The sequence below is a fragment of the Cynocephalus volans genome, chromosome 1 (assembly GCF_027409185.1).
Source record: "Cynocephalus volans isolate mCynVol1 chromosome 1, mCynVol1.pri, whole genome shotgun sequence".
Taxonomy (NCBI): domain Eukaryota; kingdom Metazoa; phylum Chordata; class Mammalia; order Dermoptera; family Cynocephalidae; genus Cynocephalus; species Cynocephalus volans.
Window position 1 is genome coordinate 292,775,672 of NC_084460.1, and position 17,688 is coordinate 292,793,359.

A 17,688-nucleotide genomic window follows, 5' to 3' on the forward strand; every position below is an offset into this window, starting at 1 on the left:
TTTCAGTTTTGGGAGCTTGTGCGTGTCCAGAAATTTATCCATTTCCTCCAGATTTTCGAACTTGTTGGCATACAGTTGTTCATAGTAGTCTCGAATGATTCCTTGTATTACAGATGAGTCAGCTGTAATATCGCCTTTTTCATTTCCAATTTTTGTTATTTGAATCTTCTCTCTTCTTTTTTTGTTAGCCATGCTACTGCTTTGTCAATTTTATTTTTTTCAAAAAACCAACTTTTTGATTCATTGATCTTTCGTATTGTTTTTGGGTTTCAATTTCATTCACTTCTGCTCTAATCTTATGATTTCTTTCCGTCTGCTAACTTTAGGTTTGGATTGTTCTTGTTTTTCTAGTTCTTTAAGGTGAAGTGTTAGGTTGTTCACTTACCATCTTTCCATTCTTCTGAGGTGAGCATTTAATGCAATAAATTTCCCCTTTAATACGGCTTTTGCAGTATCCCACAGGTTTTGGTGTGATGTATCATTATTTTCATTAGTTTCAATAAATTTTTTGATTTCCTGCATGATTTCTTCTTGGACCCATATGTCATTAAGTAGAATGCTGTTTAATTTCCATGTGTTTGTATAGTGTCCAGAGTTTCATTTATTATTAATTTCTAGCTTTAATCCATTGTGGTCTGAGAAAATACATGGGATAATTCCAATTTTTTTGAATTTGTTGAGACTTGATTTGTGACCTAATATGTGATCTATCCTGGAGAATGATCCATGTGCTGATGAGAAGAATGAATATTCTGAGGTTGTTGGATGGAATGTTCTGTAGATATCTGCCAATTCCAATTGGTCTAGAGTATTGTTTAGATCTTGTGTTTCTCTACTGATTCTTTGCCTAGATGATCTGTCTAATATTGACAGTGGGGTGTTCAGGTCCCCTGCGATTATGGTATTAGTGTCTATTTCCTTCTTTAGGTCTAATAGAGTTTGTTTTATAAATCTGGCTGCTCCAACATTGGGTGCATACATATTTATGATTGTTATGTCTTGTTGATGCATCAGTCCTTTTATCATTATGTAGTGTCCCTCATTGTCTCTTTTTATGGTTTTTAGTTTAAAGTCTATTTTGTCAGATATAAGAATAGCTACTCCAGCTCGTTTTTCTTTTCTGTTTGCATGGTAAATCTTTTTCCATCCTTTCACTCTTAGTCTATGTGAATCTTTATGGATGAGGTGGGTCTCTTGTAGGCAGCATATAGTTGGGTCCTCCTTTTTAATCTAGTCAGCCAGTCTGTGTCTTTTGATTGGGGAATTTAAGCCTTTTACATTAAGAGTTGTTATTGAAAGGTGTTGATTTATTCCTAGCATTTTATTGGTTGGTTGTCTTAGGTGTCTTTTGTTCCTTGCTTTCTGATTTACTGTTTGGTTTCTGTGTTTGTTGGTTTCTTAGGTTGTAGATAGCGTTTTTGTTTGTTTGTTTTCTCTTCATGAATGCCATTTTTATTATACTAGTGGGTTTTGATTTTTCTTGGGTTTTCATGGCAGTGGTAGTTATTTTTCAGGAACCAAACCCAGTACTCCCTTGAGGATTTCTTGTAAGGGTGGTCGTGTGGTAGTGAACTCCCGCAGTTTTTGTTTGAGAAATATACTATTTGCCCTTCATTTCGGAAGGATAGTCTTGCAGGGGAGAGTATTCTTGGCTGGCAATCTTTGTCTTTTAGTATTTTGAATATATCATCCTTTCTAGCTTTCAGGGTTTGTGATGAAAAGTGTGATGTTAGCCTGATTGGGGCTCCCTTATAGGTGATTTGACGCTTCTCTCTTGCAGCTTTTAAGATTCTCTCCTTGTCTCTGAGCTTTGCCAATTTGACTATAGCATGTCTTGGAGAAGGCCTTTTCGGGTTGAATATGTTTGGAGATCGTTGAGCTTCCTGGATCTGAAGATCTGTGATTTTTCCTATACCTGGGAAGTTTTCTGCCACTATTTTGTTGAATATGTTTTCAATGCAATCTCCTTTTTCCTCCCCTTCTGGAATACCCATGATTTGGATATTTGAGTGTTTAAGGTTGTCTGATATCTCTCTCAGATTTTCTTCAATGTCTTTAATTCTTTTTTCTTTCTTTTTATCTCCTTGTGTTATTTCAAACCGCCCATCTTCAAGTTCAGAGGTTCTCTCTTCAACTTCGACAAGCCTGCTGGTTAAACTCTCCGTTGTGTTTTTTATTTCACTGAATAACTTCTTCAGTTTGGCAAGTTCTGCTACATTTTTTTTCAGGGCATTGATTTCCTTGTACATTTCCTCTTTCAGGTCCTGTATATTTTTCCTCGTTTCACCATGATGACTAGCTGAGTTTTCTTGTATCTCATTCAGTTTCCTTAGAATTATCACTCGAAATTCCTTGTCAGTCACTTCAAGGGCTTCTTGTTCTATAGGATCTAGAGTCTGAGATTTGTTAACTTTTGGTGGTGTACTTTCTTGATTTATTGTATTTCTGGTATCTTTTTTTTGATGTTTATTCATTGTGTCAAGGGGTTTCACAGTCCAATGGTTTGAGACTATTGACTAACTAAGGTGTTGCTGTGGTTGCCAATTTGGTAGGGCTACCTCGGTGACTGCTCAGGTAGCCTCTAGTGCCTTCTGTGTATGGTTGCCTCGGGTTTTGGGCCTCTCCAGGAGGCCACCTCTCTGGTCAGCTTGGACTCTGCTGGGCTGCTGGATCTCAGGGCGGAACCGCAGGGTGTGTGGTCTCTGCTGAGCTTCCACTTCCCGTGCAGGACTTCTCCCTGTTGCATGCGCTCTGGCCCGGGCTGTTGGATCATGCAGTGGCAGCCCCACAGGGTGTGTGGTTTCTGTCGAGTCTCCGCCTCCCTAGTCAGACGTCTCCCCACTCTGTGCGCACTAGGTTAACTCAGCACATTTTTTAACGGACATCCTTCAGCAGGTCACTGGTTTATATAGTGATTGCCTATGAAAATTTCCACATGAAATTTTATTTAATCCTCACAAAAATATTAAGACATAAACAGGATAGGACAAATTTCTACTCTTGAAGATCTGAAGTACACAGGTAGTAAACGGTATTTTTTCAAAGTCCCATTGAGAAGAAAATAAGACCCAGGCCCATCCCGGACTCTTAGTTCTCAGTTCAGTAGGTTTTTGGTTCATTTAGAAGAATGACAGGAATGAGAATCCAAACATCTTCATAAACTCGAGCTTCCTGCAGCATGGATTGTCCTAAGATTTATAACTTTTGTTTACTAATTTGTGTTTTCTCACTACCATCTGTTATTTTCTAGACACTGTGGTTACTGGAAACAACTCTACTTTGGGAAAACCCTCCAGGAAAAGAAGTAAGAATAAATAAGAATGTATTTGCTTTTGATGCTGTAAATAAGTTTTTTAATGCCAGAGTTTTAATGTTATTGTTATTATTTTTATTTATAATACTGTGGTAGTCAGACTGACGGACTCCCGCAGATGTTTATGTCATAATATTTGGAACCTGTAATCTGTTATCTTACATGGCGAAAGGGACTTTACAGACACAATTAAACTCGAGATGGGGAAATGATTCTGAATTATCTGGGTGGGCTCAATCTAATCTCATGAGCCATAAAAAGCAGAGAACCTTTCCTGGGTGTGAAGAAAAGAAGACGTGACTAGGGAAGGATGGTCAGAAAGATGCAGTATTAATGGCTTTAAGATGCAGAAAGGGACCAAGGAATGTGGGTGACCTCTAGAAGCTGGAAAACTCTCCTATAGCCTCCAGGAAGGAATGAAGGCCTGCTGATACCTGGATGGCCCAGTGAGCCCTGTGTCAGACTTCTAACTGACGTTAACCATTGAATAACACATTTGTTTTGTTTGAAGCCACTAAATTTGTGGTTATTTGTTATGGCAGCAGTGAAGAGTAATGCAGAATTTGGTACTCGAAAGTGGAGTGTTGCTATAATACATTCCTTATAATGTGAACGTGGGTTTGGATTTGGGCAGGTGGCAGCAGGGGAAGAATTTTAAATAGCTTGATAGAAAAAGCCTAGATTGCCTTGTAGAGATGTACATGCTAAAGACTGGGATAGTGAGAACTCGGAAGGAAATGAATAACATGCTGGTGAAAACCTACATTGTCTTAGAGAATACCTAAATCATCATGAACAGGCTGTTGGTAGAAATATGGAAATTAATGGTGTCACTGGGGAGGGCTCACAAAAAAAAAGGAAACATGTTTTTGGAAACCAGAGGAAAGGAGATTCTTATTACATAGTCACTATATTACATAGTTTCTATATATATATTTATAGAATGTTAAGAAAAATTCTGTTCTGCAGTTATGTGGAAGGCAGAACTTTCTAAATATGTGGCTAAAGAGAGTTCGAAACACAGTGATGAAGGTGCATCTTGGTTTCTTCTTGCTGATTGTCGGAGAATGTTAGAGGGAAAAGATGAATTGAAAGAAGAACTGCTAAGTAAACAAAAAGGAATCAGGGCTTGATGATTTCGAAGTCTATCCAGGTTGCAAAAGATGCTGACATTAGGAGATTCACTGTCAGGAAAGTGTGCTTTGTGGGGACAATCTAGAGTGTGGGTACACAACTTGTAGCTAGTGCCTGGGAAGTCGTGAAAGGTCTGAGTATTCATTCCCACAGAAGGTTATTTGCAAAGATTAGGTATGTGATTTATAGGTCCCCTAAGCTGTATCAGAAGAAGTCAAAATACATACATGATTATCTAGAAACGATCTGTGGAGAAGCCTCTTGTCTAATGGAGTAAATCCCCAGACAGACACACCTGGGAGATTCACAGGATTCTTGAGAATGCTCTACCATGAAAACCACAGATTTCCTTGTCCTGCAGAACCTACAATCTGTTACTCTATGTGACAGAAGGGACTTTGAAGATGTGATGAAGTTAAGAATCTCAATGTCGATAAATTATTCTGAATTATTTGGGTGGTCCCGATCAAATCACATGGGTCCTTAAAATCAGAGAACCTTTCCTCCTGTGGAGAGAGGGATATGTGACAACAGAATGATCAGACCAATGTAGCTGGCTTTGAAGACGAATGCAGGGGTCCACGAACCAAAGACTGTGGGCAGCCTTCAGAAACTGGAAGAGGCAAAGAAATAGATTTTCCGCTAAAGCCTCCAGAAAGGAACAAAGCCCTGTGGACTCCTTGATTTTAGCCTGTGAGATCCCATGTCAGATTTCTCACCTACAGAAATGTAAGATAATAAATTTATATTGTTTTAGGCGACTAAGTATATGGTAATTTACTGCAGAAGCAATAGAGAATTAAGACCTTTTGTAAGACATTAAAAAAAAAGAGAGAGAGAGAGAATATTATACCTTATATGGTTACATTAGATCTTTTAAAATAACAATTCTGCTTGCAATAAGTGTGTGGGTTGATTTCTGGATTCTCTATTCTATTCCATTGGTCAGTGTGTCTGTTTTTATGCCAGTACCATACTGTTTTGGTTATTATAGCTTTGTAGTATAGCTTAAAGTCAGGTAGTGTTATGCCTCCAGCTTTATTTTTTTTGCTCAGCATTGCTTTGGCTATGTGTGGTCTTTTATTGTTCCATATAAATGTCTGAATAGTTTTTTCCATTTCTATGAAAAATGTCTTTGGAATTTTGATGGGGATTGCATTGAATTTGTATATCACTTTGGGTAGTATGGACATTTTCACTATGTTGATTCTTCCAATCCAGGAGCATGGAATATCTTTCCATCTTCTTGTATCCTCCCTAATTTCTCTCAGCAGTGGTTTGTAGTTCTCATTATAGAGATTTTTCACCTCCTTGGTTAACTCAATTCCTAAGTATTTTATTTTTTTGGTGGCTATTGTAAATGGGTAAGCTTCCTTGATTTCTCCTTCTGCATGTTCACTATTGGAGAAAAGAAATGCTACTGATTTTTGTGTGTTGATTTTGTATCCTGCTACTGTGCTGAAATCATTTATCAATTCCAACAGTTTTTTTGTGGAGGTTTTAGGCTGTTCAATAGGATCATGTCATCTGCAAACAGGGACAGTTTGACTTCATCTTTTCCAATCTGGATGCCCTTTATTTCGTTCTCTTCTCTGATTGCTCTGGCTAGTACTTCCAACACTATGTTGAATAGGAGTGGTGAGAGTGGGCATCCTTGTCTAGTTCCTGTTCTTAAAGGAAAAGCTTTCAGCTTTTCCCCATTCAGGATGATATTGGCAGTGGCTTTGTGATATATGGCTTTAATTATGTTGAGATACTTTCCCTCTATACCTAACTTATAGAGGGTCTTTGTCATGAATGAGTGCTGAACTTTATCAAATGCTTTTTCAGCATCTATAGAGATGATCATATGGTCCTTGTGTTTGAGTTTATTAATATGGTGCATCACATTTATTGATTTGCATATATTGAACCAACCTTGCATCCCTGGGATGAATCCCACTTGATCGTGATGAATAATTTTTTGTATGTGTTGCTGTATTCTGTTTGCTAGTATTTTAGTGAGGATTTTTGCATCTATATTCATCAAGTATATCGGCCTGTAGTTTTCTTTTTTGGTTATATCTTTACCTGGTTTTGGTATCAGGATGATGTTTGCTTCATAGAATGAGTTTGGGAGATTTGCGTCCGTTTCAATCTTTTGGAATAGTTTGTAAAGAATCGGTGTCAATTCCTCTTTGAATGTTTGGTAAAATTCTGCTGTGAATCCATCTGGTCCTGGGCTTTTCTTTGTTGGGAGCCTTCTGATAACAGCTTCAGTCTCCTTTATTGTTATTGGTCTGTTCAAATTTTCTACTTCCACACACTTACTGCCATCTGATCTTTGACAAAGGCACCAAGCCTATTCACTGGGGAAGGGACTGCCTCTTCAGCAAATGGTGCTGGGATAACTGGATATCCATATGCAGGAGAATGAAACTAGATCCATACCTCTCACCATATACTAAAATCAACTCAAAATGGATTAAGGATTTAAATATACACCCTGAAACAATAAAACTTCTTAAAGAAAACATAGGAGAAACACTTCAGGAAATAGGACTGGGCACAGACTTCATGAATACAACCCCAAAAGCACGGGCAACCAAAGGAAAAATAAACAAATGGGATTATATCAAACTAAAAAGCTTCTGCACAGCAAAAGAAACAATTAACAGAGTTAAAAGACAACCAACAGAGTGGGAGAAAATATTTGCAAAATATACATCTGACAAAGGATTAATATCCAGAATATATAAGGAACTCAAACAACTTTACAAGAAGAAAACAAGCAACCCAATTAAAAAATGGGCAAAAGAGCTAAGTAGGCATTTCTCTAAGGAAGATATCCAAATGGCCAACAGACATATGAAAAAATGCTCAACATCACTCAGCATCCGGGAAATGCAAATCAAAACCACATTGAGATACCATCTAACCCCAGTTAGGATGGCTAAAATCCAAAAGACTATGAACGATAAATGCTGGCGAGGCTGCGGAGAAAAAGGAACTCTCATACATTGTTGGTGGGACTGCAAAATGGTGCAGCCTCTATGGAAAATGGTATGGAGGTTCCTCAAACAATTGCAGATAGATCTACCATATGACCCAGCTATCCCACTGTTGGGAATATACCCAGAGGAATGGAAATCATCAAGTTGAAGGTATACCTGTTCCCCAATGTTTATCGCAGCACTCTTTACAATAGCCAAGAGTTGGAACCAGCCCAAATGCCCATCATCAGATGAGTGGATACGGAAAATGTGGTACATCTACACAATGGAATACTACTCAGCTCTAAAAACGAATGAAATACTGCCATTTGCAACAACATGGATGGACCTTGAGAGAATTATATTAAGTGAAACAAGTCAGGCACAGAAAGAGAAATACCACATGTTCTCACTTATTGGTGGGAGCTAAAAATTAATATATAAATTCACACACACACACACACACACTCACACACACACACACACACACACACAAAAAGGGGGGCGGTGAAGATAAACAACCACAATTATTTGAACTTGATACGACAAGCAAACAGAAAGGACATTGTTGGTGGGGGGGGGAGGGAGAAGGGAGGGAGGTTTTGGTGATGGGGAGCAATAATCAGCTACAATGTATATCGACAAAATAAAATTAAAATAATAATAAAATAAAATAAAAAATAAATAAATAAATAAATAAAATAAAATAACAATTCTGTGTTTTTAAAAATTGCTCACATTGCTATGTTGCTGTTTTTTTCCCCTGATTTTAAAGAATATGTTCCTTGTAAACTTTGGTGTATATCTTTCCAGATTATTTGTGTGCTTGTATTAACACATTTAGTATTATATTTTATATCTAAAGAAATCTATTCATACTGTTCTATTTCTCTTACTATAAATCGATATGGACAGCTCCTGACTTACAATGATTCAACTTACGATTTTTTGGTTTTATTGGAATATAACCCCACCATAAGTCTAGAAGCATCTGGGTTTGTAATAATTTGACTTAAGATTTTTTGACTTTACAATGAGTTTATCAGGATATTAAATGCATTTTCAGCTTATGGTCTTTTTGACTTATGGTGTGTTTATAAGCACTAGACCTTATAGACATTTCATATTTTGCCAACTTAACAATATAAGTTTTATTTCACTCCTGCTTTAATTTGCATTGCTTTCATTTTTGGTGTGGTTGAGTGTTTTTCACTTACTATTGGCCACTTGTTTTTCTTCTTATACAAGTGCCTGGAACATATGCCTTGCGAGTGTTTTCTGTTGTGCTGACTGTTTTTTTAAATTAGTTTTACCATGCTAAGCGACCATAGCACTATATATTATATATACTAACTGTTGCCTCTATATGTTGTTGTATTTTGTTTCATTTAAGGTCATTTTTCCAAGTTTGTTGTAATATCTTTTATCCTAGGGAAGTTTGGAAATTTTATGCAGTTAAATCTGTCATCCTTTTCCTTTACGGTGTCGGTTTTACATAAAATTTATCACAATATATTCCACCTTAAGGTTTAAAAACTATTTGCTTCTATGATGTTAGAAATGCTTAACATTTTAAAAATATTTAAATGTCTAACACATATGTGGTTCCCTCTTTGTGTATGACATACACAGTATTTACAGGAAATACCCCAACACTTTTTCCTTCATGATTTGAAACGCTATTTTATGTGCCTACCCTGATACACACAGATGTGTCTCTGGACTCTACTCTGAAACACTGGTCTATTTCTTTCTAATGCAGTACCACACTGATTTAATTCCAAAGCTTTAAAGTAAATTTTGCTATTCCCAGTCATTTTATTTTCTCTTTCAAAAAATAAAATAAAATGAAAGATACAGTGAGGAGCAACAGAGATTTCAGAGGTAGAATAAACCGAGTTCATTAACTGTGGGTAAATTTTAGAATCAACTCATGATATTCCCCTAAAACCTACCCAATTCTACTGGAACTGTATTGAAAATACATTGAATTAGCAGATTCCTTCAAAGAGAATTGAAGTTTTTACAAGGAGGATAAACTACCCACTTATTTGTTACCTTTTATGTTCTTCAACAAAGTTTTAGAGTTTTCCTTGAAATTTTTTAAAGAAATTTAATTGACAAATAAAAATTGTATATATTTAAGATATACAATTTGATGATTTGATATACATATACATTATGTAGTAATTACCACAATGAAACTAATTTTAACATCTATCACCACCCACGGTTACTGCTTGTGTGTGTGTGTGTGTGTGTGTGTGTGTGTGTGTGCGCGCACATGCATGTGTGGTGAGGATACTTAAAATCTGCTCTTCTATCAAATTTCAAGTAAACAGTGCAGAATTATTAACTTTAGTTAACCATTCTGTATGCTAGAGCCCCAAAACTTATTCATTTGATAACTGAAAGTTTGTCCCCTTTGGCCAACATCTCTCTATTTCAGCTCCCCAGTGCCCAACAAACACCATTCTACTCTCTGCCTCTAGAGTTTGACTTTTTCAGATGCCACATATACGTGAGATCATACAGTATTTGTCTTTCTGTGTCTGGCTTATTTCACTTAGTGTACTGTCCTCAAGGTTCACCCATGTTGTCACTAATAGCAGGATTTCCTTCTTTTTTATGGCTGAATACTATTGCATTGTGTATGTGAATATATGTGTGTGTGTGTGTGTGTGTGTGTATACGTACATACATATAGATATACATATATGAGCATGCTCAAAAAATTCTTGGAAATGTCCGTATTATCTTTTAATTCTATTTTCCATGAACTTTTGAAGTACCCTTATATATATGTTTAACACATTTTGTTTATCCATTCCTCTGTCAATGAACACTTAGGTTGTTTTCCTATCTTAGCTACTGTGAATAATGCTAAAGTGAACACGGGGTTCAGATATCTCTTTAAGATACTGTTTTTATTTCATTGGATGAAAACCCAGAAGTGGAATTGCTGAATCATGAGTACAGTAGTTCTAGTTTTAATTATTTGAGGAACCTCCACATTATTCTCAAAAATGACTGTACCTATTTACACTCCCAACAATACTGTACAAGTGTTCCTTTTCTCTATATCCTTACCAGCACTTGTTACCTCATCTTTTTTATAATAGCCATCCTATCATGTATGAGGTGATATCTGATTATGGTTTTGATTTACATTTCCCTGGTGATTAATGATGTTGAGCACTTTGTCATACACCCATCGGCCATTTGTATGTCTTCTTTGGAAAAATGTCTATTCAGGTCCCTTGCCCATTTTTCAACCAGGTTGTTTCTTTGTTGTTGTCATGTGAGTTTCCTATATACTTTCAGTATTAACCCTGTATCAAATACATGGTTTGGAAATATTTTCTCCCCTTTCATAGATCTCCTTTTCATTTTTTATTCTTTCTTTTGCTATGCAGAAGCTTTTTAATTTGATGCAATCCACTTATTTATTTTTGCTCATTAATTTTTGTATGTGATGAAAGACAAGTGTCCAATATAATTCTTTTGCATGTGGATATCCAGTATTCACAACATAATTTATCAAAGAGACTATCCTTCCCTCATTGTATGTTCTTGTCACCATTGTCAAAGATTAAGTGCCCTTTCTTGACACTTCTATTGAGCATAGTTCTGGAAGTCTTCGCCAGAGCAAATAAGCAAAAAAGAATGAAGGAAAGATGGAAGGAAGGAAGGTAGGAAAGAAGAGCAGAAGCAAAAAGAAAGAAAGAAAGAAAGAAAGAAAGAAAGAAAGAAAGAAAGAAAGAAAGAAAGAAAGAAAGAAAGAAAGAAAGAAAGAAAGAAAGAAAAGAAAGAAAAGAAAGAAAAGCATACAAATTGGAAAGAAAAAAAATTGTCTCTGTTTGTAGGTGAAATGATCTTATATATAGAAAACTCTAAACGCTGCACCAAAAAACTCTTAGAATCAGTCAATAAATAAAGTTTCAGGATACAAAACCAACACACAAAAACCAGTTGTGTTTCTATACTCTGACAACAAACTGAGTAATTGGATAAGGGACACAAAGACTAACTACACTTTGTAATGATGAATATGCTAATAATGCTGATCTAATCATCACATACTGTCCACAAATACTGATAGTCCACTCTGTACCCCATAAATATGTATAGCTAAGTATGTAAAAATAAATAAATAGAAAAACAATAACATGTACAACAGCATCAAAATGAATAAAAAGCTTAGAAATAAACTTAACCAAGGAGGCAAAATATTTATATACTGAAAACTATCAGACATTGATGAAAGAAACTGAAGAAGAAACAAATAAATGAAAAGATATCCCATGTTCATGAAATGAAAAAATTCATACTGTTAAAATGTCCGAACTACCCAAAGAGATCTATAGATTAAAGCAATCTCTATCAAAATTTCAGTGGAATTTTTCATAGAAATAGAAAAACAGTCCTAAAATTTGTGTGAAGCCACAAAAAACTCCGAGTCGCCAAAATAATCCTGAGAAAATAAACAAAGCTGAAGGCATCACACTCCCTGACTTTAAACTGTATTACGAAGCTATAAAATTTGAAAAATGATGTTACTGGCATAAAAACAGACACACAGACTGATGGACCAGAATAGAAAGTCCAGAAAGAAACCCACACAAATATTGTCAACTAATCTTTGATAAGGACGGCAGGAATAAAGTTTTCTTTATGTAGATCTTGCACGTTTTTGCTTTTCTCACAGCTTTATTTTGATAAACATATTTGCCCATATATTTAATTGGGTTTCTAATTTTGAGTTGTAGGAGTTATTTATGTACTCTGGATACAAGTCCCTTATTGGTTATATGACTTACAGTCTCTGGCTTCCCTTTGCATTTTCTTAGCACTGGTTGTCATAGAGAAAAATTTTCCATTTTGGTGAACCCCACCTTACAGCTTTTTCCTTTTGTAATCTGTGGTTCAGGGAATCCTATTCAAGAAATCTTTGCCTAACTCAAGATCCTATGTTTTTTTCAAGAAGTTTTATGGTGTTTGCTCGTACATTTAGATCTGAGATCCATTCTGGGTTAGTTTTTTGCATACAGTGTGAGGTAAAGATTTCTCTCCTTGCTTTCTTTTTCCTCCTTTCTTTTCCTTATTTCTTTTTTCTTTCTTTCTTTGCACATGTATATCCAATTGCTCCAGCACCATTTGTACAGAGTTTTCTTTCTGCGTTGAATTAATTGCCTTGACATTCTTGTTGAAAGCCAGTTTGTCACATGTGTTTGGTTCTGTTTCTAGACTTTTTCTGTTCTATTTATCTATAAGTCTATCTTCATGCTAGCACCACAACATCCTGAGTACTATGGTTTTATGGTAAGTTCTGAAATCTGGTACTGCAAAGCCTCCAATTTTGTTTTACTTTTGCAAAATTGGTTTGGCCATATTAGGCCCTGTGCACTTTGAAGCTTCTGCTTTCAGGGCAGCCATTCTCAAGATGACATCCTTGTGCACAATGCCTGTTGACCTCCAACTGTAATGTCAATGTTTTATGCCACTAACAGGAGAAAGGGTGAGGAGCAGAAGTTACTTTCCTCAGAGGTGTACTCCTTTTGCTAGGAGCTTTCCCGGGGTTTGACGTGTCCCCTCCACAGATCCCTAGATTTCTACTCTTACTTCATTGCTACAAAATCTATGTGACCACTCCAGTTAACTTTGTCTCTTTTCTTCAGTTGTCTCCTTCTTTCACTCAGACCTTCCATCCATAAGGGTCAGAAAAGAGCAAGGCAAAAGCATTTTCATAAAATGTAACTGGAATTAAATCTGAATCCCTTTGGCAGTCTGAAGGATGTGACCCCTAGACTGGCGGGGGAAAGAATTAGGCATCGTCCCCAGCATGCTCAGAACAGAATCCTGAATTTTCAAAACAGCTTTACAGAACACCTGTAGTCCCCCCCCCCCCACCCATTTTTCTCCTGATCAGTATCTAGCAGGGACATGATCCTTTTCTGGGGACTGCTGCATTCAGTGAGCAAACTTCCCTGTCAACGTATGGACAGGAGGAGATGTGTGGGACCTAGAGTCAGAAAAACAGTGCAATGTGGAGTACCTCTTTTGATAAAGGGCATGTCACTGTTAGACTGCAAATGGCTCAGAGAGCCAGGTAATGACACTGATTAGTTTCTAGGGTCTCAAGGGCATGGCTACAGTCAACTGATCTTCACCCTGAAGGAAGGTCATCACTGATGGCCGCAAGAGTGGCTCAAAGGCCCAATCGCTGTGCCAGAAGTAGGCAAGGGCAAGGCCACCAGTGCTGTGGCTCTGCCAGTGAGACAATAGGTCAATTTCCAGCCAGAGTCACAGGTCTAACATGCAGTGGCAGCCTCTGCATAGAGACCTAGGGTCAGCCTCCATTAGCAGAGACCATGCACCACTTGGCACTTCCAAGAGCACCCTGTCTGGTCAATCAGCAAGCACATTTGTTTCCAGTTTATGGCCCCAGAGAAGGATGTCCTTAATCTGCCAGTCTGTAGTTTTCCATGTAGTGGAACAAACATCTAGGCCATTTGGGCAAAAGCCAAGTCATCTGAGTTCTGCTGCTGAGAGCAGTGACCACGTCCACTCCTGGTTCTGCATAGCTGGCTCTGGGGCTGTACAGCCACAGAAGTCCAATGGACATGGGCACTAGCCCAGCCACTCATCAGTGAACCAGACCCAGTCCCCAGGAGAATCTCAGTGAAGTGAGGTCCCCACCGAGCCACAGGTGTGCTTCAAATTGTAAAGTGGAATAGAGAGCAGAGGTACCACTGGGGCAAAGTGCCCACGTTCCTGCCTATACCACATCTGAAGAGCAGCCTTGTAAGGCCTTCCTTCCTGGTCAGTCTTGTGGAGTCTGAGTGAATCCACCCCAAAATGGGGGTCTCGGTGGGAGAGTCACCAGACCTCCCTCCACGGGTTAGGCCTTCACTTTCAGCAACTGAAGCTCTACGAGTTGTTATTATGGTCACCATGTTAATAAGGTACACTCTCTACTCCCCCAGTGCCAATCGCCTTCACACACTCACGTGTGTTCATGTCATTCAAGAAAAACACAAGACAAAAACACGCTGTGGTTCGTTAAAGTCCTTCAGGTGCATCAGGGTTAGGTTAAATATAAGTGAGAGGATTTGTGCTGCCACTGCAAGAGTATAAAGATTATTTAATGAAAACTCTCCATATCAAAGTTGAGACTGTCCCCCCGCTTCCAAAACAGTACATTATCCATGACATTATCAGCTTCAAGGAGCATGCCTTCTCATTGCACATTTGCATTTACATGGCACACACATGAAAGGGGAACTTATAGATACACAAGCATAACAATTATCATTCAGTCTAAGGCACCAGCAGGAGTTAATCTTCCATTCTACAAAACTTTCAAAGGAAAGTCATCTCCTGTAGTCTCCCAAGCCACAGCACACGCGCAGTTAAAATGTAACCCTATAGTCACCCTCCACACTGCTGCACTGGTCATCAAGAATTTTGCCCCATTCCTGTGGACCAAAGTATGGGAAAAAATTCTTAAATACCACCGACATAATAAGGGCTGGCAAATTGTATTTATAGCTCTGAATGATTAATTTTATTCTCTCTGGTTTAAAGGAAAAAAGAGAAGGTATTCCTGGAATAGAATAAAAGGGAGACGTCAGAAAAACACACCTCAACAAGGTAAGCAGGCAAAGGGAAGGATTCACAGCTTTTGAGTTTATTAAGGCAGTGCCCATCATGTTCTTGGAGGCCTGTGGTGTCCTGAGGGCTGCAATAGTTTGGTACCTACTGTATCAGTTAGGACATGGGCTGAGATGCTGTAACAAAGAGGCCGGAGAGTACAATGGCTTAAACAAAATGGTTGGTTTCTCATACACGTAACAGTCCATAGGTAAGCCGTCCAGAGTTAACATGGAGGCATCCTCAGTATGTGGCTTTCTTCCCTTGCTTGAGAAATTTGTATTAATTTGAAAGGATATTCCAAAGAAGACTGAATGAAGAAAGCAAGTTGTATGTGTATGTGTGTGCATGTGTGGACTTGTAAAAAATATACATATATAAATGTACATATTTCTGAAAGTACGTATCTATAAATCCTTATATGTGCATATGTATTTGTCTGTATAGAGAGACATAGATATAGGTGTATAGAAAAATCATTGGAAATTCATCCATAAATATATATGTAGTAGTTATATTGGGTCATTGGAATAGAGGTGATGTTTATATTTTTATTTGTGGGTTTTAAATGTATGTATGTATATTAAAAATACTAAACGTGTTCCACTTTTTAATGAAAAAGGGTTATTTAAAAACTAACATATGCAGGGCCGAGCCCGTGGTGCACTTGGGAGAGTGCGGTGCTGGGAGCGCAGCGACTCTCCCGCCACGGGTTCCGATCCTATATAGGAATGGCTGGTGCACTCACTGGCTGAGTGCCGGTCACAAAAAAAAAAAAAAAAAAAAAAAAAACAACTAATATATGCAAACGGAAAAGCCTAGGATGATAGTTTTGAGCAGGTTTAGTTGTGGATATATCCAGATGGTGAAATTTTATACAATGTTCTTTCTGAATTTCCTGTAAGGTATATATATTATTTATAATCAGACCCCTGAAATCTAGTTTATTTTAGTAATGGTCTGAGGAATGCATTTCTTTTAGAAAATACAGGCTAAACTTCATTTTCCAAATGATTGTCAAATTTGAATCATTAGATCTATATAGTGAGATTTTAGAGTCCTATTTAAAATTATTAATTTTCACCCATCTGTATATCTCATGTTCTTGCCAATTTACGTGGCTTCCCTGGTGATAGGTGTGTCCATTTATATTCAGAAAAAAGAAGGGGGTTGCATCTCTTTTAAGTGTGGATGTTTTCAAAACAAATTATTTGAGTTTAGTCATTACAACATTTTCATTGAAGTCTCTGTGTGTGTGTGTATAGACAAATTCTAAGACACTTCTTTTCAAGGTCCAATTAAATCCTACATGGAATTTAAAACTCAACCCTCCTAAAAGTGAACAAAGCTCTGGACTCCTGCTTGACTGAGGCCCCTTGCCATTAACTTTCCTTCTTGTATGAGTGTATGAAGAGAGGAATTCAGAATTAAAGCCAGGATGCCCTCACTTGCTTTCGGTCCCAGCTGACACCTGTTGTTTTACCCAACTCTACATCTTCCTGCCTGTCCCTAGGTAACAGCAAAGCTGATGGCCAGCTGGTCTCCAGTGAAAAGAAGCGGGAAATGAATGTGCAAGGCTCTGCCAAGATCAGGGGTAAGATAAAGCCTGCGCCGCTTTCACTTTGCCCTGCAAGTCAATACAAACTTTTCTAAAATTTCAAGGAGTCTAGATCCTTCATAATTTTCTACTAGTCAAGCTTGGTAGCCAAGCAGAGAGCAGTGAAATCTAAAAAGCAAACCCAGTTGGAGCCAGGGTTCAAATTGCTTGTACTGATATCATGGATCTTATCTGGCCAGAGCCTAGATTTTTTTCCCTCTGAATTTCATCTGCTTTTCCTGAAAAGTCCTTTACATCATTGGTTTATTAAATTGTAAGCAAAGCAAGTGTACTCTCTCACTGCCCTTTCAAATCCTCCCTCTAGAGGAATTCGTTCTTATCTTGGGCAGGCCCTATGGCTTTTCTGTTCCATTTTGACAGCTGGAAGACTCATTTCAGGAGCTGAGAGTCCTTTCTGACATAATTTCCCCCAATTTAAAGCTCCCCTTCTTCACCCTTGTTAAGCCTTAGCCTGGGGTGCATTCAGTGGGGGGGTGTGGTCGAGTCTTCTCTTACTGTCTCTTGGCTCTACCTCTCAACAGCTGCTGGTCTGACCCACCCAAGACTGGGGAGATAAAGGAGAGGGGAGAGGTAGGAGGAAGTGTCCTGCCTGATCGGCACAGCTGTGAGATGACATTGGGGAGGGAGGATGCACAGCCGCTAGCTCTTTCTTCCATGAGGTGCTTTCATCGGTTCCACCACAAGGGGAAGGGAGGGGTCAGGCGCCACAGCTTGGCTTCTTTTGAAAGAAACGTCACCTTTCTCCTGTGACCTGGATGTGAGCAAAGGGCTAGTGCTGGCATAGTCAGTTCCACCAGCACTTCCTATGGTCCCACAGGTGGTCTGGAGTGTTGTCAAAGACACGGAGGGCCTGGAACTAGGAGACCAACTCAACCAAGTTGCCCAGAACTTTCACATTTTTGCCATTCAAATTCCCGTGTCCCAGGTACCCCCTTAGTCCTGGGCTGAGCATGACCATTGGTAACCCGACTTGGCACTTCCTGAATTGTTCTCAGCTG

At 38.2% G+C, this 17,688-nt stretch overlaps 1 protein-coding gene across 10 annotated transcripts in view; it reads left to right on the forward strand.

Annotated features, from left to right (window-relative positions):
- Positions 1 to 17,688, forward strand: part of LOC134372355 (nuclear body protein SP140-like protein) — a 116,798-nt gene that overhangs the window by 81,342 nt on the left and 17,768 nt on the right. For 8 of the 10 annotated variants that reach the window (XM_063089869.1, XM_063089851.1, XM_063089878.1 and 5 more), the window contains 3 exons: positions 3,251 to 3,304; positions 15,007 to 15,072; positions 16,586 to 16,666. In XM_063089869.1, coding sequence (XP_062945939.1) covers positions 3,251 to 3,304; positions 15,007 to 15,072; positions 16,586 to 16,666 — 201 coding nt within the window. The remainder of the gene's footprint in view (positions 1 to 3,250; positions 3,305 to 15,006; positions 15,073 to 16,585; positions 16,667 to 17,688) is intronic. The other 2 variants (XM_063089887.1, XM_063089919.1) reach the window with 2 other exon arrangements.